Raw genomic sequence first — 26,454 nt, 5'->3', positions numbered from 1 at the left:
CTCAAGCACTCTTCTCTCCTTCATGTCCTCCCTTTGGCTTCTTACAATCCCTTGCTAGGTGCCCACGTCCTCCACAGTTGTGACACCTATGGTAATCATTACATTCCCAAGAGGAATGTCCTGCTCTTCCACACCTGTAGCAAACACCTAATCCCTTTCTGCACTCTCCGGGGTGTCTCTTCCCACATTTTTCACAAGCAGTGAACCCCTCTTGCCTTGCCTTCTTTTTGAGTGGATCCACCTCATTGGCTTTCTCTGGTTCTGGGGTTGGGTTCTTTTTCTTCGGTTCCATCTTCTCCCCTTCACAGTTGGCAAGGTCCTCATAAATCATCTCGGCCAATTCCACGACCGAGTCAAATGTTGCGGGCTTACTAGACTTAACCAAAGTGCGAACATTCCGTGGAAGTCCCCTTACATAACACTTGATCCTTTTAGCTTCGGTGTTCACCATGTCAGGTACCAACCTAGACATGCGGTTGAATTCAGTAGTATACTCCCGTTGTGTCATCCCTCCCGCTTTCAAATTCAGAAACTTCATCTCCACTCTTTCAACTTCTGTATCAGCGCAGAACCTCTTCATCACCATGTCCTTTAGGTCATTCCAACTCATCGCCTTGATCTCTTCACGGGTCTTCCTCTGCTCCACACTCTCCCACCAATACATAGCCTCATCTTCAAAAGATTGAGTGGCATAACCGACAGCTTGGTCAGGACGGCACTCGCTAATGCGGATAACCTTATCCATGGCGGTTATCCACTGAAGAGTAGCGATTGCGTCTCCTAAACCAGTCATCTTAGGCGGGTCACAACCTTTGAAGGACTTATAGTTGCAACCGCCTCGGCCCCTCTTCCTAACATCATCTTTCACAGACTTTACCTCACTCGAGTCACCCCTTTCCTTCTCGTCATCCTTTCTATTATTACCACCTGCCCCTTCAACGGTTCGTTCACGGCTTCCAGCAGATCCTTCGGGATTCAGGTTCTTCACAGCAGCAACTACAGCTTGAACAATGGCCGCTTGAACTGCAGGGCTAAGTTGAACTTCTTCGATGTTGTTCTGGTCTCCTCCAGCGGCGCTCCCTTCATCTTCGGTGTGGGAAGCTTCTTCTACCGAGGGTTGCCAGACAAGACGAGACCTGCCACGACGTCCAGTGCGACCCCCAGTTCCCACAACTTCTCCAGCTCCAGCCATCAGTATTCTTAAAGGGACAACACAAACATCATCACTCAAGGAACTATTTAGTACAAGGATAGCAAGGCTAACAGGTAATAACAGTGGCCAGCTGTGACTAGCTGATCACGTTGCTTTCCGTGTCCTATTCGCTTCCCTTTATGAGTCTATTTGTGCTGGTTCTACTTAAGCAGTTAGTCAAATCAAACAATCAATTACTTCTATCCTTATCGTTCACGTATCTTTTCCTTCTCATTAACATATATCATTTAATCATACACCTTACCTTTACTGATTTTTGCTTGAGCGACACATGGCATTCTTGAACTGGCATCTTCTTTCTTTTCTTACTTAAATCCCATTCTCTGTTCGAGTCTAAGCATGTAGGATGCTTAAATCTCTCGAACTTATGCTCTGATACCAACTTGTAAGGCCCCGAACCCGGTGGCCCTACTTTAGCGTCGGATTTACTCATAAACACAGTCCTTCAAATCAGAGTTTATTAAAACTTTTCGCGGAATATAAAACATCAATCATTTGTTACAAAACATTAAATCTTTTCTTTGATACCATATCACAAAACGTTATATTCAAAACATCTTTACTTCTTTCTTTAGATGCCAGCCGTTCAATCCATGCCATGCGTCATCCTCTTGCTAGCTCTATAATCGGCTCACCTGCGTGCATACTAAAAGTCAGCTACGCTGAGTGAGTTCTAGTTAATCAGGTATCATACAATTTATTCCCATATATTACTTCCCGTATCCGAAGACACATATTACTACCTTAACCTTGTATAAATATCCATAGGAGGATCGTCACGTAATATTTATTAAAAGAACCATTACCATTACCCTACCATATATAATTTCCATAGGAGGAACACTATACTATCCATAGAAGGAACACTTTACTATCCATAAAAGGAACACTATACCTTCCATAAAAGGAACACTATACCTTCCATAAAAGGAACACTATACTTTATTATTTAATATCCATGTAAGGAGCTAGTCACTTCCCTTGACGATACGTGCAATATCCGAAGATCGTTCACGTACCGTCAAGCAATCATTCATATATTTCACATTATCCATATAAGGCATACACTTATCTCTTAGGATAAGTGTATTAACAAACATATTGAGTATGCACACAGCCCCGAAAACGTAACACATAAATGGGGCTAGAAACTCACCTGAATTCTGCTTCTTTTTCTGATAGCTGTAAATCCCTTCTCTATCTGAGCTCGGCTGACTGTACAAGTTACACGTATCAATACTCGCCTGATCTAATCTGGTGGCCTAGTAGTGGCTTACTTAACTTATCGCTTTTTAATTTATTTTCTAATCAAACTTAGCTCTAGGCGAAGTTAACCTTAGGCGAACTTAGCTGTAGGCGAAGTTACCAGCTAGGCGAACTTAGCTTTACAGCGAAGTTGCCATCAGGCGAACTTGGCTTCAGGCGAAGTTGTCATCAGGCGAACTTGGCCTCAGGCGAAGTTACCAGTTAGGCGAACTTAACTTTACAGCGAAGTTGCCATTAGGCGAACTTAGCTTGCAGGCGAAGTTCATCAGGCGAACTTAACTTGCAGGCGAAGTTCATCGCGTTGAAGGCGAAGTTGCCCAGATGCAGGCGAAGTTACCCAGACAGCCGCTGTTCGGTTTCTTTCCAGCATTTTGAGCGTTTTTAACACCCTTGCTATGGTTCAATATCACCCACTACGCTTCCCGACCATCTTCGGTCGCTTATACACTAAAAAGCTTGGATCTTTAAACCTTAAAGGTCAAGAATCATACCTTTTTGAGCTTGTTTGGATCTTGTTTAACTGGTTAACACAACTAATCGCTCTCTCTCGGACCTGCCCGATTCTTCCCTTGGCTCAGCCGGTTCCGGCGAAGTTAGTGGGTATGTGTGTGTTAGGGAGTTTGGTGAAATATGAAAAATATTTTGGGGTTTAGGGGATATTTATACCCCTGAAATCCCATGGACCTAAGGCCCATTCTCATTTAACCCATCTCTATTAATCCAAGTCCATAACCCACGTCCATTACCCGACACTAGCCCGACCCATACCAACCTCTATTCTTTTATTTATTTCCTGATAACCCGAGTAACTTTCCCTCTATTATTAAGTAATATAATTAATATTATTTTGGAATTTTCGGGATGTTACAATTTAGTAAACTATATATTTTTTCGGTTATTTGGTAAATATATACCAATCACTTTCATATGTAACAAATTTATCATATTTAATTTCTTGATTTTTTATGTAGGATTGTTTCGGGTTTTGTGAAACTTTAATTTGATTTATACAGTCAAAAGTTGGTAAATAAATTGTTTGATACAAGTTAAATACATTTGTGTCAAAATTTGTTACGGGTCAAAATGAGAAATCTGAGTATTTTTTAAAGTTTGAGAATACAAATAGATTTATCGTCAGATTTGTTACGGGTTCAAAGTGTTGACTTTAAAATGTCAAACGGGTGAAAGTTAGAATTTTAAACATGATTCGGGTTTCAAATTTACTTTTATTGACATTTTTGGAAATAATCAAAAGATTCGGGATTTGACAAATTGACTATTTTTTCCATGTAATTTTATAATTTGTATAATCCCGTGTATTACACGGGCTCTAAATCTAGTTAACTAATAATTAATTTATGTAGAATTCTCCTATGTTTTTTTTGTCAATCACGTACCCAATATACTTAAATAAACCCAAGAGATAATTTATTATATTAGTTACCTATATATAGAACTATATTTGCAATCAAAATAATAACAAAAATATGTATATGTGACAATACACTTGATGTATAACTAGCCAATATATAAAACTCAAAACAGTAAATGAAAACACCTAAACGTATTAGTACAAAACAACAAAAATACAAATAAAACAAAAGGTTTGTCAAAAACTAATGATGGCCTTTCCTTTACTTTATGGTTTGTACAAATTGCTTTTTAGCAGTGCTTTACTGTTTTGTACAAACCACATTTTTTGCATTTGTTTACTATTTTATACGATACCAGAATAGCATCCATAAAAGACCCTAAACTCTCTTGTTTCCCATTTTTATCCTCAAAAACAAATAACTCTTGTGACACTCTCACTTTTCAACGGAAGAAAATAAAAAAGAACATGTAGGTGTTGATATATAGGAGTAACTACCTATAGATCTTAAGTTTGGTTTTGTATTTTTATATTTATTATTGGCTACGGATACTTTCATGTTGATACGATTATGTTTATTGCATGCATGTGTTATCGTGTATAACTATTTCTGTTAATTTTGACGTATGTTATTATGATACTTATGATATATTTTGTTTTGATATTTTTGGCATTTGTTAGTTTTTGATACATTGCATCTACTATTATGTTTCTTATGATATCATCTTTGTTAATCTGACGTCTGATTATCTTTTCGTTCAAGCTTCTAATATGTTGTTTATATATTCACTAGGAAATTGTTCATGCGTGTGTTTATTTTCCTTTCATGCGCGCCAGGTTTACATAAATATAGGGACTGGCAATGAGGAAAAGTACGTTTTAGAGCTCTTAGAAAATCAAATTCAATTTAATGCAATGTTGAGTGTTGAACTCTTTATTATGGTTATGAATAGTTCTCTAGTTTACTATGTTTTGTAATAGTGACATATTATTGCATTAGCCGGGTTAGGTTGTTACAATATGTATGCATAGATCCATACATAACAATCAAAATTCACATACTTGTATGGTAGTTGTGAAACCTTACATTATACTGACATGGTTTCCGTTGTTCATTGTAGGTAACAAGAAAGTGGTTCGCTATGATAACGGTTTGGTTCCCCCAACTTTTTAAAACCAAGCCTCGTCGCTAGGTCTTGTTTCTTCGAGTATGAAGACACTTGCTTCGAAACTAAAATTGTAGCACCTCTCGGTGACGCCTGTAACGAAATGTTTTGAACAAATGCCGATGACCACTATAACTTCTGCCAAAATATGTCGTGATGATGGTTATGAAATGCTCTGAGAAGGAGTGGGTGCAGCAAATGACGACAAAGTTTCAGCCCTGCCTGTCACTTGTTGCAAAACCCAAACGCATCGCAATGTCAACGATGAAATGCTCTGAACAGGGGCAGGTGTAGCTGACGACGAAACTCCACCGTCGCCCGCCACTTGTTGCGAAAGTAATCTTAGTCCAAGGGCATCCCTGTGTCGATGACGAAACGACAACTTCATTTACGGACCACCAATTAATATTTACAGAACAAAAAAAAAATGAAAAATATAAACCTACTTTTTTAATTGGTACAACTCTTGCAGCAAACCCCATTCCGTCTATGTGAATTACCACGATACCAGTATAAGAAATATCAATGATTGAAGATTAAGTAAGGTATCATACATGTAATATATAATACGCTCACGTTTTGTTTCTAGATTTGAATAGTCAAAAGACTCCAAAAGCTTAATATACGAAGGAAAAGATATATTCATTTATCCAAAACTTCATTGAAGACAAAGCCATTACTCTTTATGAAAGTTATTTAGAATAGGGGGTTGAATATATGCAATATAGTGAATTTGTAAGCTTCTGTAATCCGTTATAAGTGAAGTTTTCATCATGTAACACATAATAATGTGTTGGACGGCTTATTCGTCGCTATATTATATTAAGAATGTACACTATTTTTTTTCTACATGATTCATATAGAACACTTGCTACTTAAAAGCAAAAGAAATATAAATATGTTAAATCTAAAAGACTAGACTGATGACATCTATAAATGTAAAAACTTTAATTAAGTTGAACTCAAACGAGCTTGGGGCAAAGCTTCACCTATCCTCCAATTATATAAATATGTAGTATTTGCAAAAAAATTTTGTTTAACTGGCAACTTTTTTAATACCTAAATTTCACCTTTTACTTTGCACTTGTAAAGATTTTAACCCATAACCTCACATTTGTAAGCAATGACCTTATATCACTAAACCAATAAGTCATGAGTAGTATTCTTAATAGATACTTAATATAATAATGATTACATAATATAGGGGTGAGTTAACGTACAATAATGACTTATCATACATTAAGTACGCGACATTCCAGAGCGTTTGATTAAAAACGCGCGGTGGCAATTTCGTAAATAACCCAACAGTAGTTTGCGATCAAATTTCGTCGATTACAATCAACTCTGATCCAAATTCGGAACTTGTCGCTCAATCTAATCCAATTTCTAAATTCTAATCACAACTTACAGTATGAAATCTCAAAAGTCAAAACCCAAAATTAAAAAGAACGTCACTGAACATTAAAAATCTTCAAATTGATCAAAAATTGATGATTTAATCAATCGAATTGATGTGTAAGAGGCTTTAGAATCATCAATCGATTATGAAAATACAGATTAACACACTTAATTGAGCTCTGATTAGGGTTCATGTTTAAACGTTCTGCTCAAAGTTTAAACGTTCTGACCAAAATAAACACCAAAATGATAATTTAATCAATCGAATTAATGTGTAGAAGCATTTAGATTCATCAATCAATTATAGAATTGCAGAAATAGCGCACTCAATCGAGCTCTAATTAGGGTTCAAAATATTATGTTTAAATATTCTGAAACATAACTGAATACCTTTAGACGTTCTGACCAAAAAATAATATCTTTAAACGTTCTAATATATTCAACGAAGCACTGGGTGTTCAAAAAAAATGAACATATTTAAACATTCTAATACGTTCTAAGAAGTTCAGGTTGTTTAATAAAAAGTTTAGAAGTTCTAAGAAGTTCTGGGTGTTCAAAAAAGTTTAGAAGTTCTGATAAAAAAGTTTAGAAGTTCTAAGAAGTTCTGGATGTTCAGAACTTCTAAAACTACAAAAAAAAAGAAATTAAACACATGTAAACATGAAATTGAACACTGAAATCACTTCATATAATCTCATAATCATCAAACAATCATCAATCAACTGTTAATTTGATCATTGATTCGACCATATAAACAAACTATGGAACGTCTTCAACTGGGTTTCTTCAAAAACTCAAAATTGATTAATTGAAACTTCAAATTGATTATTAATTGGACCAATTTCAAAGTTTAATTGATCAATTAGTTCAACAATTTCAATTTCAATTTCAATTTCAATTTCAATTGGGCAATTTAATCAACTGACATGTGTCGGAAGAAGATGGTGGCCGCGAAGGTGGATGGTGGACGGAATCGTTGAACGGCGATGGTGAAGGTGGACGGAATCGACGGGAGAAGAGGTTGAAGGAGGCCGGCTCGCGTAATTGTGATTTTAAGTTAGGATGGTTATTGAAGATGGACGCTCCAGACACTCGCGTACCTATTGTACGATAAACGATTTTCGTATTCCATCCTTTACCACATAATATATATATATATATATATATATATATATATATAGACATATAGGGGAGGGTTCAATGGGAAACTTCAAAATTTAGTTTTAGCATAAACTGTTACGGAGCATTTGCTTATAAATACATATAAAAAACATCCCAATAAAACAATTAAATTTTCTAATAATATTTCTTTATTACCCTTTTTAGCTTATTTTTTTATAAAAAATAAAATTATGAAAACGGCTTTTACATGTGTTTATATGTAAAAACTCTAAAAGGATTATGTAAAAATGTGTTTTTTTGCATGTAAAAATGATTTTTTATTTTTATTTTTACATGTAAAAGATATTGTTTCACAGATATATGTGTGTGTGTTCAAACTAAAAACATATAATATTTAAATAAAAATATAATATACTAAATATCATATAGAAAATAAAACATGTAAACGACAATAATACCCCTCATTTAGCAAGTATAACTAATAGGGTTAGTGATTTGGATTTATATTGTGAGAAAATGAAACCATGTTTGACAGAAATGGCAAAAAAATCTTTTTAAGCATATATGACAAAAGTGAGTAAGCCATACAGTTTAGGCGGTTTATTCTCCAAACTATTAAAATGAAATAATTTTTTTTAATATATAACATGAAATGACTATAATGCCCCAGTCATAAGGACTCCCCTACCCCGATGTTTCATAAGTCATAGCTTTTCCTCTTTCGTTCTTCAAACAAGAGGATTTGGCACCTCCTCTCCTCCCATTTGCAACGCTATGGTTGTGTTCCATTGTTTTTTTAATGCAAACAAAGGGAATGAAAGAAGGTGTGTTCCCGGGTTTTATTTAAATAGAAAAAGAAAATACAGAGAAAGATAAAAGGAAATGAAGAGAGTAATTGGTTTCCTTTCAAATTGAAAGGGGAAGGAAAATGTTTTCCTTTCTTTCCTAAGTGAACTCGGGAACCTTCGCGCCTCTTGCAAGGAGGCGATTTTGTTTTCGATCTCTCTTTCTATTTGATTCAAGCTATTGCTCGGTTAATTCTGCGTCCTCTTTCTGCTCAATTTCTTGTTTATCTTCCTTCCAATGCATTTCAAAAACATAATTCGGTGTACTTTAAACCCCAATCCATGGTGGCTTTTGCTAAACCTTCAACTCACTTTGTTTCTTTATTCAATAACAATGTTTTGCTGTATATATTTGTTTATCTATCTAGAGGAATTTGCAAGTTGTATTGCATAGATTACAATATATTGTAGACTCCAAATGCATTAGCTGCAATATATTCAGAGTGTTTGAGAAGTCGCTGCAATATGTTAAGCGTTTAATCGATACAAGAATCCGGATATTGTCAGACAAGTTTGGGATTATCCTCAACTTCTTCATTTTAGTTATGATATTTTCGATATAAAAGGGGTGTTTGGGATTTCTTATTTTTATCTCCTTATGACTTATGAAAAAGTCATAAGTTACAACCTTGTGACTTATAAAACGTTTCCTCTCACGTATTATGCAAACCCAAACACCTTTTTAACTTTTTAATAAGTTATAAGTCATAAGGAGATAAAAATAAGAAATCCCAAACACCTCCAAAATATTTACTTAACTAACATCTAGACTAGTGAGTAGATGCTAGTTATGATTTTCCTTTTAAGCAAAAATTAAAATATAAAGGAGACAAAAATGAAAAGTGAGAAAATCATTTGTGACAAAAAAAACCCTGAAAAAGATAATAAAAAAGTATAACTCAAAATATAAATAAAAAACGAAAAAAATATAAAAAAATAAAATGTTTCCCCGTTATTCCCCGGTCCAAAAAAAGACGAAAAGACACAATGCCGAAAAAAGACACAATAGATCGCGAAATATAACAAAATGTCTAACAACATACAACACAGTGAGGTAATATAACACGATATCAAGAAAAAAAACTACACAATGTCAAAGAATAAAAGACATAATCAATGACGAAAATAAACACAAAACACAATGATAAACAAAAAAACACACTATGATCTTTTTCACCAAAATTTTATTTTGTTTTTGTTTTTTAGAAGACAAAATGGCAAAAATACGTCCTTTACGTTTGAACGTTTTTTCAATGGTCGTCATTTAGCAAAAGAAATGGCAGAAAACGTATTTTATGTTTCAAATTCCGTTCACGTTACATCCTTTGACACTAACCCAGTTAAATTTTTTGGTTAAATATGGTCATGTGCTTTGCACATGAGGATAGTGTGGTCATTTTACCCTTTAAGGATTGTTTGTGTAATTAAGTAAAGCTTTGGACTTTTAAAAAAAGACTTTTATTATTGATTGCAGTCAAGATGACATGAACATCGTGATGAAGCCATCGAGAAAATGCTGAATGATATGTCTTTAATTAAGTAGGTTTATACAATTCATGCCGGGATGTGTTATTCATATACCATTTATAAGGTGTACATAAAAGATAAAATGTGTGTTAAAAGGGTGTATGAATATCAAAAAAGGGTGTGTGAATAACCATTGCCCCTTCATGCCCTCACCACCAAAGTTGCAATGTTCCATTTTTCCAACAATAGATTTTGTGTTTTCTAGTGTGCTCTGATCTTGAACTTGGATAAACCTTGTTGTAAAGTAATGCTATAACGATTTGTATTATACGCAGTAAAGATTGTATGTAAAATCTTATGGTGGTGGTTCAACACTCCAACCAAATTATCAAACAAACCCAAAAAAATTTTGAAGTTTGAACAAAAACTATAAGTACATGTAACCACTTTTGATCATCACTAAACAGTAAAAAAATGAATATATTTCTATATGACCAAACATAAATTCATCAAATAAGACTATAGTCCATATATAATGAAAACTGTATCCGAACCATGATACATGAAATGTAATTTCTACTCGGTTTGTACCACAATGGCTTCCTCTGTTACAACCCAGCCATCAGTTTCCACCTTCGAGGATGGTGCGCATGCCTTGAACCACAAAACAACATAAGGAAGATTTATATCATGATAACATGTAAATACGCATTTTGGCGTGTTCATAAAAATCTAAACCATTAAAAAAAACTGTTAAGAAACTTGTATGAACGAACATACCTTGGAACAAGTATAGACTATTATAGTCATCCAGTTCCAATTTTCTAAAGAACAGTTGCTAGTTGCTTCTTGTAGATAATACAGCAATGAAGGCATGAGTTGCATTTCATAGTGCCTCGATTCACCACACAGTGAGCATTTTCCGGGATCTCCCGCCTCTACACTCGCCAAAAGTGGCTTCCCGCCATATGAGTATCTGAAACATTGCTCTGGATATACATCCAACCTTTTCTTGAACTTAAGGTACGTCCGGTCAGCATTAAGAGCCCTGTCATATTCATAACTTTCTCCTTCCCATGCTTCCTCGGGTTCATTCTCATTACCATCACTTTGGTTTTCTTTGATATTAAGCGAGGAAATGCATGCAGACACAGACGCAACACTTTTTGAATAATTCTCGTCCTGAGTGTATATATAAAAGCACGCCAACACTGCAACCAATATAAACATGCAGATTACTGCATTTAACCAGCAAATAAAACTGAAAATAATAATTAGAGACTGTACCTGCTGATTTGTCATCAACTGCTCTACTTCTTACGCTTATAGGTGAGCTTTTGTCGGTAGAATCTGGGCAAGTGTTCTGTTTTTTGGTTTTGGAAGCAGAAGCCAAAGTTGTAGCTTCAGTGAGTGCGCGACCTAAATCATCTAAATTTATGTCATCATCTTCATCATCAAGGTCAAATGCCCATGGGTCATCCTGCAACTTGGTGGTTAATGGTGATGCAGAAGAGTCATGGCTTAAAGGCTCTGATTCTTTATCAGGGGAAGATCTTTGAAGACGAAGGGCACGCCATCTGCATATGAACAAGTGGCTGTTACTTATTGTGTGACAAATATAATTTACATACCAAAAACAAAAGAACATATAAGAATAACCTACCTCAACGCCTCACAAGCCGGTGCTAAACAAGCAAGTATATAAATTACACGCTCTTCGGCTGTTGACATCTTGCTGGAAATAGGGGCGTAAATCTAAAAATAAGGCAGATGAAATAGGTGTCATAATGATGAACAAAACACGGTTCTAATCAATTTTAACACCAGATTTGTAACATTAACCTGAGCCACGAGACAGAGGTTTTCTCCACATGAATCACACCTAAGAAGATCTGGTCTAACAGGGCAAGGAAAGTCCTGTAGAATGATTGATTTTCAATCAAGTGCAGTAACACAAATAGGACTGTAAATGAACCGAACCAAACGGGACCTTGTTCGTGTTCGTCTGTTAAGCTTTTTTCGGACAACCGCATTGGTCCATGAACACTTTACGGAACGAAACTTCATGTCCGTGCTTGTTCGTTAAGGAACTGAGCTTGTTCGTTCTTGTACATTCGTTAATTTTGTTAACGGACGCAAACAAACGTAGCCGGACACAAACGCACACGAACACAGACGAACATATATTTAATTGAGAATCATAATCATTAAATCGATACAAAATCACCCAAACATCCGGAAGTACACCACATAATATCCAAAAAATCTTAACATAGTAATTACTAATTATAACAAAAAAGTAATAGTAAGCAATAAATAAATAAAAATAGACAAACATAATTCGAATAAAGAAACATATATACGCAACCGAACGGACGTCAACGAACGAACCTAAACGAGCACACTAACAAACGTTCATGAACACAACTGAACAACCGCAGCATTTATTTATGTTCGTTCGTTAAGCTTACCGAACGAAATTCTTAGTTCACGTTTGTTCATTTATTAAACGTAAAAACATAAACAAACTTCCTGGTTCGCGGGACATTCAGTTCGTTTACAGCCCTAATCACAAACATGCTATAATATTGAAAGTACTCACCGGAAGTCCACCGATTTTTGTAGTGTAATGATCAGCGGGTTCACAATTATCCTCAGCCCAAGGTCCTGGCATGCCTAGAATAACTACTTCACCCATCTTCACAATGCAATGCAATGCAATAAAACAAACAACAACAGATCACTTATTTACATAATCATGAAATTGATAGCATTAATTCATTATCAATGAAAACTGTTATATTAAATATATTTATAATTGATTAAGCATGAAACAGTTGGCCGTACACACATATCATAACCCTAAAATCGAAGCTGCATAAGGAATTAGTAAAGAGCTGGAATACCAGAAAAGAAAGAAGAGATGGAGGTGATAACGGTAACGGCAACGGCGGCGGCGGCAGTTGTGTTGTGTGCGGCGGCCTTTATTTTCCGGTGAATTTGAACCCTACACTATTGTACAAGTTTTATTTGCAGTCCACCCAAATTTAATTTAGTGAAACCGGGCCCCCTTTTGCCTTGTTTTTTTTTTAAACTGGACCCATTAAAAAAAACTTAATTCCTTTAAATTTTGTTTTACGATTTCAAACTGATGTTTTTGGGTTTTTATCGGAAAGAGCTATGGTTTGTTCTATTTGTTTGTTCTGATTAGGGAATGTCGGTATTCATTTCTAGCAGCAGTGCACGGTGATGGTAATAATGCAGCCATTTTCGTCGCTTTTAAGCTAGGGTTCCGACAACGATACACATTTTCCTACAAGCTCAACTTTAGGTTTAGTGGCTAGCAGCGGATTTAGAATTTTTATTCCTACAAAGACACTTTTTTATTTGCTCCAATTCAATAAAATTAGGCATACAAATTTTCATGTCAATCGGGAAATACTAGTAATATAATATTGATATTATTTTTTTTAATCAAATTTATTTGTGTTATCGGGCATTGTATACATTAAAATGAAACGTGTATAGGAGATAAAACAATTATCTATAAAACACTACTTCATATTAGGACGTAACTGTATGTTTTATTTGTAGGTAACGGACATTTTACACATCAAAACTGAAATCGACTCCCGATAGGAATTTCAAATGGAACAACATTGGAAGTGTTGATTGTAATTGCATCGACAGATTAGATTTAGGCTAATTACGAATACGTCACCGTGTAATTTTAAAATTGAAATTGACACTTAATAGGTTGCATATTAATGCGCGATAAACAAATATTTGTATTCGGATCAAACAATCCTGTTAGCTTAATTCACGTTATGATTTGCAAAGCTTCAAAATTAAATAAGGTGCACAACTTTTAATTTTGCAATACAGATGGTTTAACAAAATGGAGTTAATCGCCACTACCAATTCTAGTTAAGCAATTAAGAAGTTAATCACCACTGTCAACCCTTGTTGCTTAGACCCATTGCTAACTTTCTTTAAGAAATTGGCAATTGGGTATCTGTTAAAAACACGATAAGATCTGCTAATCAAAAAATTGCGGTATGTGATTTTTCTATTTTCTTAAATAACTGAAATTAGTATGCTAGACTCCCTCTTTATCCCTTATTGGTACACAAAACTTAAAACTGTCTTATAGTCATGGCATATAAAATAGTTAGACGAGTCGTATTCAAGTTTTATTTTTGTTTCACGCGCGTCGCCTCTTACCTGTTAAACATGTTAAGACACGAATTGCCAGCCCTACAGTGTTTCTTACATTCCCTGTAATCCTTCTTACACGCCTACATCTTCCCCTGAATTGTCAATATTAATAACAATAACCTCTTGTGACTGAAAAAAAAATCCAAACCCCGATTTTAAGAAAAATTTCATTATATTCCATTATTATTTTAACAATTTCTTTCTCTCTTCAAATTATACAATACCTTTCTCTCTTCAAAGTATACAATACATTTGAATGTTCATATTATAATAATAATATTTAACATTTTATTTATTTAATAATGACAGAACGTTAGACTTTCATAAATTTTACTTTTGAAAACATAGTTCATGATAGGATCCTTGTTGTTCGTATTGATTTCTCGTTGGTTTTCTAACATTTATAAATGTCAGATTTTTCAGAGAAGTTATTCTTATATCATATCGATAACACCCAATGTATTATTATTTATTTGTTTTTGTCTAATTTTATATTCAAAAAACCAATTATGATACCAACTACTCCGGTTAAAGATAATAAAGTAGCATTTTGTTACTGAGTTAGGGGTTAATGTTTATCTTTAACATCAGTGTAATTAATAATAATAATAATAATAATAATAATAATAACAACAACATTGTTAGATTTTTGCATATAAAAAAATGTTACTTCTTTTTAATATCAACCCTATTAAAAAATAATAAAACTTGACAAGCAAGGTCGGGTAACCCAACACCGGAAAAGTACCCGACCCGGCAGAGACTGCCACTTTGTTCTATACTTCCAGAAGCTTAAAACATAAACCCTAATTAATATATACACATCAATGGATGGCAGTGAAAGTCGTATGTAAATGGCAGCAATCAGGCGAACCATCTTCTTCTCCGCTTTATCTAATTCTTCTACATTGAATTACACCACGCAACTGGTGAATAATAATAACAGGTTGATCTCGACAACCGTCCACCTGAATCAGTCATGGATGAATAAGATCAAAGGCGCCTTCACCGGATTCACTCTCCTCAGTAAGTATTGTATTGCCATATGTTAGCTAGTTAGTTAGTTCCGAATAATAATAATATTAGGGATGAGCATTTGGTACCGAGTACCCATACCGTATTTGATAAAACACTTTTTCAGAAATTTGGTATTACCGGTAGAGAGAAACATTTTAGAATGAGTACTGGTATCATAGCGATTCAGTGCCATATCAAAGCTTTTGGTACAGGGTACCTACTTTTTCAGAAATTCGGTACCTCTATTTTTGGTAGAGGTGCAAATAACATTTTGGAACCGGCACCAGGTACCCTATCGATAATGATAGCTTTGGTACGCTGTTCGTACGCACTTTTTTTCAGAAATTCGGTATACGGTACAGGAAGAGATGAGCTTTTCAGAACAAGTACCCTGTACCATACCGATAGCTTAGGTTCGGTGCCCACTTTTCCAGAAATTTGGTATTGGTATTTTCGGTACCAGTATCGATCTCATCCATGGTTCCAAATCTCCCAAATTTAGAGTCCATTTTGCAACATTTTCACAGAATTGACGGTTTTGTTAAGTATTTAAGCATTGTAATCACAGTTGAAAATAGTAATGGCGAATTGATCAAAAAACGAGATATGTCTAGAAATTATAGATAAGTATTTGATTAATTGATTGTATGTAGAGTTTGCCGACGAGTTGAAAAATGCACGGAGATTGGGTACCTTCAAACAATACATGGTTGGGCGAAGCAGTGAAGCTACATTCGCAGATGCATTTGAGAAGCAAGAGGCTATAATTAGGGTTCTTGGAGGTTTCGATAACACTGGAGAGGTTATCCCCTATTTGTTATGATACAATGTTTTGGTTTATTTATGTTTTGAATGCATAATATCATCTTCAATTATTATGACTGTCTGACTGATTTGAGTTTTAATATGCTAAACCTGTAGAATTTACAACTTAGTCAAAAGCAAGAAACAGCTAAGTTGTGCAAGTGCACATTAGCTGATGTTGATAATACTCTCGCAAAGTTCACTTGGGCTAAAGATGCTCAAAAGAAAATTGAAAAGTTGAAGGAAGAAGGAAAGCCGATGCCAAAGAGCTTAGCTGAGGTATTGTTTAGTTCCATTGACTATCATTTCGGTTTGACTGTCTTGTGTTTTATGTCGGTGAAACATAGTGTATATGGATAATGGATGTTTATTCTGTGTTAAAGATGATCATCATCAACTGGACATTTATGTTTGCAAATTGATGAACTTATTTTCTGATGTCTAAAATGTCAACTAGATGCTTTATGCTAACAAATTTGTGTGTTATGCATCTTAATTAAGGCTTGTTTTCTTTACTTTTTTATTTTTTAGTTTGTAGGTTAAAAAGTTAATGGGGACAACACCAATGGATATTGCTAACTCTAGCATGGCTAAGAGTGGGCAAATAAGCAGAAATGCACTCTGCCCTTGTGGATCTAAAAAGAGATATAAGCGGTGCGTTTTCATCAATTATCGTATTCGAATATAATATGTTAATTTGAATGATGGCTGTCGAGAAATGATGTCCAATAGCTAATACTTATCATTTTTTTTTTCGTTCTGAAGGTGCTGTGGTGCTTAAGGGAGCGCGTTTCAGAACAAGTTGCATAATTAATCGTTTGCTGGTGTATTTCAAAATTTTGGCATTTTTAATCTGTTAACAAGGTTTGAAAAATATAAGGTGATCAATAATAGCCTAGAAATGCAGCTCGGAAAATGAAGAGCGTGTAATTGTTCAAGTATTTTGCAGTGAATTTATTTCCAGGAGTAGTTTAGTTTCTGAAATAATCGTTCTGTGCAATGACGAAAGCGCTTGAAACTCTGGACATTATTTATTTTAGTTGGAACTGATAATGTTGAAAATAGATATTTTGAACCTTAAAATACATTTCTATACATGTACTCTGCTTCTGGATAAGTGATTATGTGCTGCAAAATACAGGTGCAAAAAGTGCAATATACATGTGTAAAGATAGGCTAGTTGGGTATTGGCTCAAAACATATTCAAGAAACACCTTTTAAATATTACAATATTTATTGGGTTGGGTTTACCTGAAATTTACATGACATTAGTTAACCTATTCATAAGTAAATGAATTGAAATTTACACTGAGGTTATATTATTTGACTAGTTCATAATTCATGCAACATTTGATTGGCCAAAAGCATGATGTATAAATACATATGCTTGTTTATTGAACCACCATTTCTCAACATCTTGTTAAAAACGTAGCCTTTTATTAGTTTATATGCCAATTATATTGCCAAAGTTTTGAAGTCTAGAGGCAATAAATTAAGTATGTGTGAAGTGAGGGTAGATTAGGCAAAAACACAAACAAGATGAGCCAATAACAACTTATGAAGCCCCAATTTGGAGAAGCTGCTCAAGTATCCTATGCTGATGCCCCTGCCTACTTTCAAGAACATAAAGATCTCACTAAAGCTATATAATGCCCATTTATGTGTTAGTAATTTGACTCTGTAGAACCAATAATTTGTTGAGAACTTAGAAGATTTAACCGTTGTACTAATTGTTATATAAATTAACCAGAATCCTTTTGAATTTCACTATATTTAAGATTTATTTTAAAAACATAAGGTATTGATATCATTTTGTTTAAAGCATAAACACTAAATGCACATATACACAAAAAAGTAATTAGGAGATAAACTGGTAAAAAAGAAATGAGGAATGTGGTATATTTTTTTATTTATTTATTAATTACTCATAACACAAACCGAACTACATCTGGATAATGGGTAAGCGAGCAACAAGCTGCGCCGCTATCCCCTTTTGAATCGCAAAGTCTATTCTACTAAATATAAATCCTTGGTTTCTCAGGCTCTGCGAGTCACTGTGGACCACTTTCTGCACCCGCTCCAAGAAGCGAACCGCCTCGGGAGCTAGTGATCCAAAAGTGTCGAAGACAAAAAAAAAATTAACCTTTTTCCCCCAGTTTTACTTTCTTCATTGCAGCACTATGAACATGTGCTTAACATTGGTTTCGAAACGAACGTGGTCCATGTGCTAAATATATGGGTAAAATAGCCATTTTAAGAAATTAATAAAAAAATGTTTTAATTAAATGACCAAATGTGTAACGGTTGAGCAAATAGTTATGATAATATGCTTAGTTTTATAAAAGAAAAAATAAAGAATTTTGAACGTATTAGCATGACCATCTCTGTAATTTACTTGAAAAGCAAATTTTACTTACATGGCATGTCTTGTTAGAGAGAACATAAATAATCTCATTTAATTATAAAACTAATGCGCTTGTAATCACGCTCTTGAAGATGTCCGTATAAAGTATTTAGGGACTTAGACTGATCGTCGAATAACTAGATGAACTCCTGATAAAAAAAAGTGAATTGACAAAAATGACCTCACATACAAACCACATGAGGCTGATTTAACAGAAAAATTTAACATCGTTGAGCTTAGTGACAAAAGTGACAAGATTTAGCAAACTCATAATTAGAATGACAAAGAAAATTGGTGTAGGGACTGAACAAACTCAAGGATATTAAAAAATAAATTAATAAATAAAAACATTTAACCCAACTTTATAAATAAGTTACAAGTCACAAACAATATTCTTGATAACACTATATTTGATGATATAATCATATGCATAGAACTTCATAGCTAACAAACAAGTGCTTTTATGAAATAAGGAATTGCATAATATTAGGGGAGAATTAGCATAAGTTGAAAGTAGCCCGTGCTACTTTGTAAGTTTTCTTCTAGATCCGTCACTAATCATACATTAAGAATAAGCTAAAGCCGAGAATGAAAATGTTTGAAGATAACAAACAATTACTTTTATGGCATTAAGAATTAGGTAACCTCAATAAAAAGCCAATCCATGAATGTAAAACGTGTATGTTAAAAGACTCATAAGGCTGCTTTCTATCATAAATGATAAAATAAAGCACGAAAAGGAAAAAGGAAGAGGGTTGCTTCATTGTTTGTTTTCATTAGATTTTTTTTTAATACTAGTTTGGTTATTTTGTTAATGGTGATGGCCGATGGGTGCCATGTTATTGTTGGTACATCTGGTGATGGTGGTAATGATGATGATTGGATCTTTGATAATTAAGAAAGTTTATTTTCAAGATGTATACTTTGAAGAAAAGAACAAAAAGTTTTTGTTTTAGATATGTAATCGTACATCGTCTGATTGATATCTAAAGTTTTCAAAACAGTTATGCACACTTGTAGTAATAATGGTCGACAAATTATACAATGACAACTAGAGTAAACTATAAAAGATTGATATTCTTTTTTCTTTTTGAACGACCAATAAAATTTGATATTCATATTTGGTCATTAAAATATAGATAAAAAAATGACGGGATGGGGCCACAACAGTCTCATTGGTCAAAATGGCGATATGTGTTCATGCCACGTCAAATTTTATAACAAAGTAATTTTTATGCTAATTTCCCCTCTTTTTTATTATTTTTTTAAAACTATGATTAGGGCTTCAAACCGAACTAAATAGAACCATCCATGAAAACCCAACATCATGTAACATAAAAAGTTAAAACATATTGGAGTCTTTATTTACTGTAACCTTAAACATGATTTTTAGATAAGATATGATTTAAGATAATGACTATATAAAAGGTAAAAGTAACCCGCAATCGAAAGAAACCAATAGATAAGCTTGCTCACGTTGTAAAATATCTTGTCTCTCGTATCATGTACATGTGTGTTCGTACTTTTATAATTCTATCCCCTTCGTCATGCATTATCGCATATTGACCCTTCAACTTTTAGTTACGTTTACATCTCATGAACTTCAATCTAATATGATAAAGTCGTTATCAAGTGTTTGTAATATTTTCATTTGCATGGAGAGTTGTCTTCGAGAATCCTTGAAATATGAGAGTACAAGGTGGGTATATAATTTTTTTACATGCATCTAAAAAAACTTACACTATATGAACATAATATATATAAATACTTTTTTTCTTTACATTATATCAACGTTTGGAACGACAACCTTGCGTTTTACTACCGCATGGGTTATACTGACCTGCCCTGATACAACATGTTGGGTAAAATACTAGTTTTCTCTATGAAACATGTTACATGTCTCTTTGTGTTATGTAAAAAAAGTTGTATTGGAGCCAGGTAGTCAGCATTTAATTCAAACTACAAATAACATTTTCCGTCATTCCCATCCACTCACCATTTCTTATTCCTTCCCTAGGAAGGAACAACGACCTAATTATGCTTAATACTACCCAAAATGCAAATTATGTTATTCTTTTCTTTTGAAAGACACTGCAACGCATAAGTGTTTAAAAGATATGGAGTTTGAAAGACAATCATGTCAAAGCGTCAAACTTAACCATGGAACACGTTAATCGCCACTCAACACGGTTTTTTTACATTTATAGTGATCATTATTACATGGTCCATAACAAAAGCGAACACATCATATTTATTTCTTTAACGAACGAAGACCTATTTTATATTAAATTAAATAAATATCTAAAAATCAAATTTTTTTTCTTTCAACAAACAAAACACAGTAATCAAAAACAATCTTTAATAAGGTTGTAGTCTACTAATACTGCCAGGACAAGACCGAAACCAAAAGCGAAAAGGCACAAAAAACACTACATATAAAAAAGATCGAACTTTATGTCCTAAACAATTATGTTTACTGTACATGCAAGTCCAAGTGACATGCATAAATAATGATCAAAATTAAATACAAAACCTCAAAAACTCATATATTCTATCCTTAGGACAGAAGAAAACTACACAAAACAGGCATAGCAAGAGACCATGTCTCTAGTAACCTAAAGAATAGAATAATAATGAACACACAACAAAGAATAACAATACAACTAAAACAAAAACATTTCACCTCTGAGATTGGATCATTTCTATTTCTGCGTTTCTTGACTCGACTAAATTCTCAAATTTCTCCGCCTCCACCGCGATTTGAATGTCACTCGGTCTATAGTGTTGAACCAACGTTTTTAAAACAAAGCGTGGGATCAAAGAAGCTATAATGATCACGATTAAACAAACCCAGAATAATCCATCGCCTGCAAGATGAAAGATTGCCCTGCAAACACAACAAAAACGGTTAGTTTTAGGTTACTGAGTTAGAGGTGTTTGGATATGCATTTAAAAAAACGATTAGTTTTTAAAAATGACCATTTGCACTTACAACTAAAGAACAAAATGTGTAATTATTACAATTCTTTTATTTTATTTTATTTTGTTTTCTTTTCTTAGTTTCTTACCTTTTCTTTTAATCTTTTAATCACTTCTACTTTATATAGTTTTTTAATAATTATATTTATACTTACACAATTAGTCGAACACTAAAGAAACTTGGTTACTATTAGGTAAAGCATTCCTGTCTTTTCACCATCCCTTATTTTTTACTTGGCATGATCGGATAACTAACCAAAGGTATTTTTGATTTTCCAAAAACAATCTTATTTTTTTTACTGATTTGATATAAACAAAACCACATACGCAACAATCAAACAATCTTTAAGGATTAAGAGACTATACATACCAGTAACCAGGCAAGATGGGGATAACATCAATGATGATAACACAGATAATGGTTGCAACAATTGAACCCCAAATTGACGCATGAATGATCCAGGTCCATGTGTTTACATCCATGGCTAAGTGAAGGTTAACCAGAAACACAACCGCGAGTGTCCAAAGATCACCAATGCTTGAACCATCAATGTCAGTTTTCAGTACGCTATTAAGGGAACAAAGAAAGCCACAACACTTTGCCACAGAGTGTCTGCTATTGTGAGCCAAAATAACATCCCATTGTAGCTTTCCTCTTTCTGTCCAGACCCATATAGCTGAGGATACCTTAACAGAGATGTTCTAGAAAGATCTGTATCGAGAATTCCAACAACAATTGTGGGTACTGATGTGTAGATTACAGAGTATAATACACTGTTCCATTCGTTAATAGCTGTTGATAGAGTGAAGGCGGTATACAGTGCATACCTGGATAGAATATCAGAAACATGTAAAGATTAGAAAAGGATGACTTTATTTATATGGGTCAACACGACCTGACTCGTTTTCAGCAGAACCTGTTACGACCCATTATTCAGCTGATCCCACTTAAAGATGGCAATTTCGGCCAATTTACTTAGCATAGGGGTCGATAATAGTTGTATTTGATTTAAACGGTTAAACTATAAAGATTATATAAGGATGACTTTTTATATAGCCGAATTTGGAAAAAGTTGTTATGGATCAACAAGACCTGACCCGTTTTGAGCAGAACCTGTTTCAGCCCATTACAAAGCCCACTTAAAGGAGACAGTTACCATCTATCTACTTAGGAATGGGTCTATATAGGTTGTGTTTAATTTTAAACGGGTCAAAACGGGTAATTTAAAAATATTTTTAACCAAAAGGAGAATGGATAAATTGTTGAAAGTTGCTACAGTCTATTGTTAATAAATGCAAACTCCTAAAAGTTCAGACTTACGTTATAATTGTAATAATAATGTTTTCTAACTACAATAACTGATTTTTCATTTAATAAAGAAAAATAAGAAATGAGCAGCCCGCTTTGACCCAACCTGTACTTAAAAGACCACAATTTATCTACAGCTGATATTTCATCATAAAAAAGCAAAGGAACGAGAAGCAAAAAAGATAAATCTGTCATTTTTACCAGAATAAAACAAGGACGAACACTGCATTCCTATAAAAATTGTAGAGTATCATGTAGCCCATTCTTTGGTAATTCCAATGTCCATGAACAACAAAAGAGGAACCAGAAACCGAAACTGGGCCATAGCAAAATCAGAAGCCATGACAGCTTGGCGACCCTCTTGGCCACTGATGCCGATTCCAACATCAGCCTTCTGGATCATTGAAACATCATTAGCACCTGAAACACAAAACTTTTTCAATAAAAATTGCAACTTTATGAAAAAATTAGTCTAAATTTACCACATTCTTATAAAGTGTATTAAGACCTAGTTATAAACCTACCATCGCCTATTGCAAGAGTTAAGTCATTTGTTCTGTTCTTTATCAGCATGACGATTCCAGCTTTTTGCAGTGGCGCCACTCGACAACATAGTACCACAGCACATTTACTGGCTAACTCGAATAACTGAAAATAAAAATACTTAAAAATTTAAACATATACAAAAAAGATACATAATTCTGAGCCATTTACTTATGAATGGTTTAATTCAGTTATGTGTTATCTTAGACAGGTCAAATGAATAACTTTAAGAAGATTAGTTAAACGTGAAACACGTTGAAAGTCACTCATATGCACTTTTAAAGCATAAAATCTCCCTACCTCATTTATTAAAAAAGTTGAAATCTTAATATCTTATTAAAATGATACAACTTTTATAGCTTTAAGGAGAAGTGTCAACCCTTTACCCTTTTATTAAAAAGAAATTAACTTATGAAAATAATTATTTATCATATTTGATACACTAAATGATTATAAATTTAATTTTTCGGAGAATAGGGTTTCGGGTAAAATTACCCGTGTGAAAAAAAAATATACAATTTTATTGAAATAATATAGTTTTTGTATCATATTTTACACACTGAGCGGTTACTAAAATTCTTTTTCTGGAGACACAGTGTGTCGGGTCAGAATTAACCTTTCTGACTCGTAACAGTTTCACCTGTTAGTCGACCCGCCGACCCGTAATCAAACTCAAACCAGAGTAAACTTGAGGTTTCAAAATTACTCACCTGCTTTTCAAGTTCAGATCAAGAATATATACAAGACTCGTCCCATCAATGATCAAGGCAAGCAACCTTGCATTTTCTCCAGAAGTCAAAGCTTTTCGAGACAAAATCAATGCATCTTCCAAACTCCTTCTACACGATTCTGTAGAATTATTGTTAATTATAATCTGAGTCATCTTGCTGGTCAACAGCTTTGAAGAATACCCAATTGAAATTGCAGTTTCTTGCTTATCACCAGTCAAAACCCAAACTTTAATATTCGCCATTCTTAAAGATTCAATGCTTCTGGTACACCTTGCTGCAGTTTATCTTCAATCCCAGAAGCTCCCAATATGCGAAGATCGGTCTCTAAGTTTATGGCAACTTTTCTAAGTAAACGGGCCCGGCCCATTAAGGCATTGGTTGCAGCTTCATAAGAAGCCCGCCATTGCTCAAATTCATGAGGAGTTAAATCCCTCATTCCAATTACAAGTGTCCTTAAACCAACAGAAGAGAATGTATGTAGATGGCCTTCGGTTGCGGTTACCACTTCTGTGTTTCTTGATTTGTCTATAACATTAAACATGGTTGTGTCGGCTCCTTTAACAAACACTTTTACCGTGCTGTCGGGACATCCTAAGATAACAGACATCCGTTTTCGGTCACTGTCGAATTCGTGCATTCCAAGAACATTAAACCTGTGTTGTCATGTTCCAAGTATGCCAATTAGATTAAAAGTAGATAGGATGATGACAAGATTTATTTAAGGATACTATTATTCAACATTTTATTGGTGTTGTTTTGAACATTTGATAAAATAGGTTACTAAATCTTTTTGCAAACCATAATAGATTGTACAGCGTCAAACTTTCTTCCACAACTACATCCTTATTAGTTTTGGAAGTGAGTTTTTATACTTAAATTGTGATACCGAATAATCAAAGTCACATAATCAGTTGTAACAGATTCAGCTGTAAAAGATACCTTTGTCTATCTCCAAGAATATCAATAACAATGTGGCCAGATGTTCTTTCAATAAGCATAAAACCATATGCAGCAGCGGCATAAACAAGTGCCTGTTCATCTGGAGATTCGCCTTGATAATCTATCAATTTTTCACCAGGATTTGATGTATCCACCAAAATTGGTACAATTGTGTTGCAAGAAGCCAAAGCAAGAAAGAAATCATATATCTTTTTGCTAATTATTGTGTCATCTCCAGTTCTTAATAACCGAACCAGCTCCATGTCCACTTGTACCTTCATTTTCGGCCTCAAAATCAACCCGTCCACTGCAAAAAGAACATATATATCATCAAGATTAACCAGTTTTCACTATAAACAACTAACTGTTAACAAACTGTTTAAAAGTAAAGAAGTTAAAGAACACACACCTTTAGCATAATATCCACCTTGTTCTCCATAAAACTCTGTCTTGTCCCCATTGTAATTAACACAGAAATGCTTGCATATTGAAACTCCATCTTGTTTTCAGTTAAAGTACCCGTTTTATCAGAGAAAACATACTTTATCTGCCCTAAATCCTCATTCACATTCAAGGCCCGACACTGCAACCTTGACTCGGTTGACTCATCATACATATTATCATCCCTGATCATGAAGTAAGCTTGACCAAGTCGCACGAGCTCCATTGATATATACAAAGCAATCGGTATCATGATCTGGAACACAATAACCGACATGAGAAACGTGAACAAAATCTCAAATCCCCACCCGTAATACTTGTAATTATCAACATCTTCACCCGAGTAATCTTTCCTTCTATAAAACGGCATAATATCAAGCTCATCTCTATGTCGCCTTAACCAAATACCCGCAAGAAGTGACACAATAGAACATAATCCACTAGAAAAAAAGATAAAAAAATTATCTCTTTATTCATTCGGCCTCAAGATGACTCCTTTTCGACTGCGCACCAGAGTTATTAAGCATAACTTTGGTTTCCATACCGGTATACACCACAACTCCAATTGCCCAGCTCGTGTTCTTGAGCACACAGCCACGAAGAACAATGTTTGACGGCCCGAGCGACACCTGCTTCTGATTAACATCCATTGTCCCCAAAAACCCGTATATGTTTCGGTTGGGCTTTTCACACTTAATAGTCCCACTAATCGTTTCAATCTCTTGCATTCCCAACGTCTCCTGTTTCGCATACCGTGTTTTAAGATTCGATTCACCGTCTAAATTAATCGTCTGAATGTAAGCAACACCCGTCGGATCACTAGTCGAAAGAAGAACAATATCACAAGGAATCGTTTCATCTGCAGATAACTTAATGATCTCGCCTACTTGAATATCCTTCATTTCTTTAACTCAAATGTATTGTTCACCAACACAGACGACAACCGATTGTTTTCAATTCTATCCGACCGGTGTCGCCTCCAGTCTTCATACCCGTCTTTAACCGCAGTAACCAACAGCACCAAAGACAAGGGTAATATCGAAGCGAATCTCCCAAAGACTGCAAGCTGTGGGAGCTGATTCAAAATAGCTATTATCAAAAAATACACATAAGCAACCCTATGAAACTGCTCGAATAGGTTCCGAGGCAAGAAAGTTAAAACCGAATACTTATTCGTTCTAACCGAATTACCCGAAAACTCAAACGACTCGTTCGACTTC

The 26,454-nt window shown here is 34.4% G+C and overlaps 2 protein-coding genes and 1 pseudogene across 2 annotated transcripts; 1 reads left to right on the top strand and 2 right to left on the bottom strand.

The window, feature by feature from the left end:
• Nucleotides 1-10,170: 10,170 nt before the first annotated feature.
• LOC143550154 (uncharacterized) lies at nucleotides 10,171-12,550 on the bottom strand. The gene is made up of 6 exons (XM_077040858.1): nucleotides 12,452-12,550; nucleotides 11,692-11,766; nucleotides 11,513-11,604; nucleotides 11,137-11,426; nucleotides 10,630-11,060; nucleotides 10,171-10,503 (listed from the first exon to the last, which is right to left on the bottom strand). The coding sequence occupies exons 1-6, from the start codon at nucleotides 12,545-12,547 to the stop codon at nucleotides 10,426-10,428; spliced, it is 1,062 nt and encodes a 353-aa protein (XP_076896973.1). The 5' UTR covers nucleotides 12,548-12,550; the 3' UTR covers nucleotides 10,171-10,425.
• Nucleotides 12,551-14,907: 2,357 nt separating this feature from the next.
• Nucleotides 14,908-17,279, top strand: LOC143550153 (uncharacterized). The gene is made up of 5 exons (XM_077040857.1): nucleotides 14,908-15,093; nucleotides 15,738-15,886; nucleotides 16,006-16,167; nucleotides 16,427-16,542; nucleotides 16,654-17,279. Exons 1-5 carry the CDS (start codon nucleotides 14,922-14,924, stop codon nucleotides 16,667-16,669), a joined length of 615 nt encoding a protein of 204 aa, XP_076896972.1. The 5' UTR covers nucleotides 14,908-14,921; the 3' UTR covers nucleotides 16,670-17,279.
• Nucleotides 17,280-20,702: 3,423 nt separating this feature from the next.
• Nucleotides 20,703-26,447, bottom strand: LOC143550158 (phospholipid-transporting ATPase 1-like; annotated as a pseudogene).
• Nucleotides 26,448-26,454: the final 7 nt, after the last annotated feature.

Source organism: Bidens hawaiensis, unplaced genomic scaffold, assembly GCF_021521415.1.
Source record: "Bidens hawaiensis isolate Kalapana, Puna unplaced genomic scaffold, B.hawaiensis_p1.1 tig00015929_1, whole genome shotgun sequence".
Lineage (NCBI taxonomy): Eukaryota > Viridiplantae > Streptophyta > Magnoliopsida > Asterales > Asteraceae > Bidens > Bidens hawaiensis.
Note: the sequence above shows the minus strand (reverse complement) of the source record. Positions and strands in the feature narration are given on the sequence as shown.

Coding starts and splice junctions, on each gene's coding strand:
- LOC143550153 (XM_077040857.1), top strand. CDS start 14,922: ATGGCAGCAATCAGGCGAACCATCTTCTTCTCCGCTTTATCTAATTCT. Junction 15,094..15,737: donor CACCGGATTCACTCTCCTCA/GTAAGTATTGTA, acceptor GATTGTATGTAG/AGTTTGCCGACGAGTTGAAA. Junction 16,168..16,426: donor TGCCAAAGAGCTTAGCTGAG/GTATTGTTTAGT, acceptor TTTAGTTTGTAG/GTTAAAAAGTTAATGGGGAC.
- LOC143550154 (XM_077040858.1), bottom strand. CDS start 12,547: ATGGGTGAAGTAGTTATTCTAGGCATGCCAGGACCTTGGGCTGAGGAT. Junction 11,767..12,451: donor CAAAAATCGGTGGACTTCCG/GTGAGTACTTTC, acceptor ATCATTCTACAG/GACTTTCCTTGCCCTGTTAG. Junction 11,427..11,512: donor CCGGCTTGTGAGGCGTTGAG/GTAGGTTATTCT, acceptor GTTCATATGCAG/ATGGCGTGCCCTTCGTCTTC.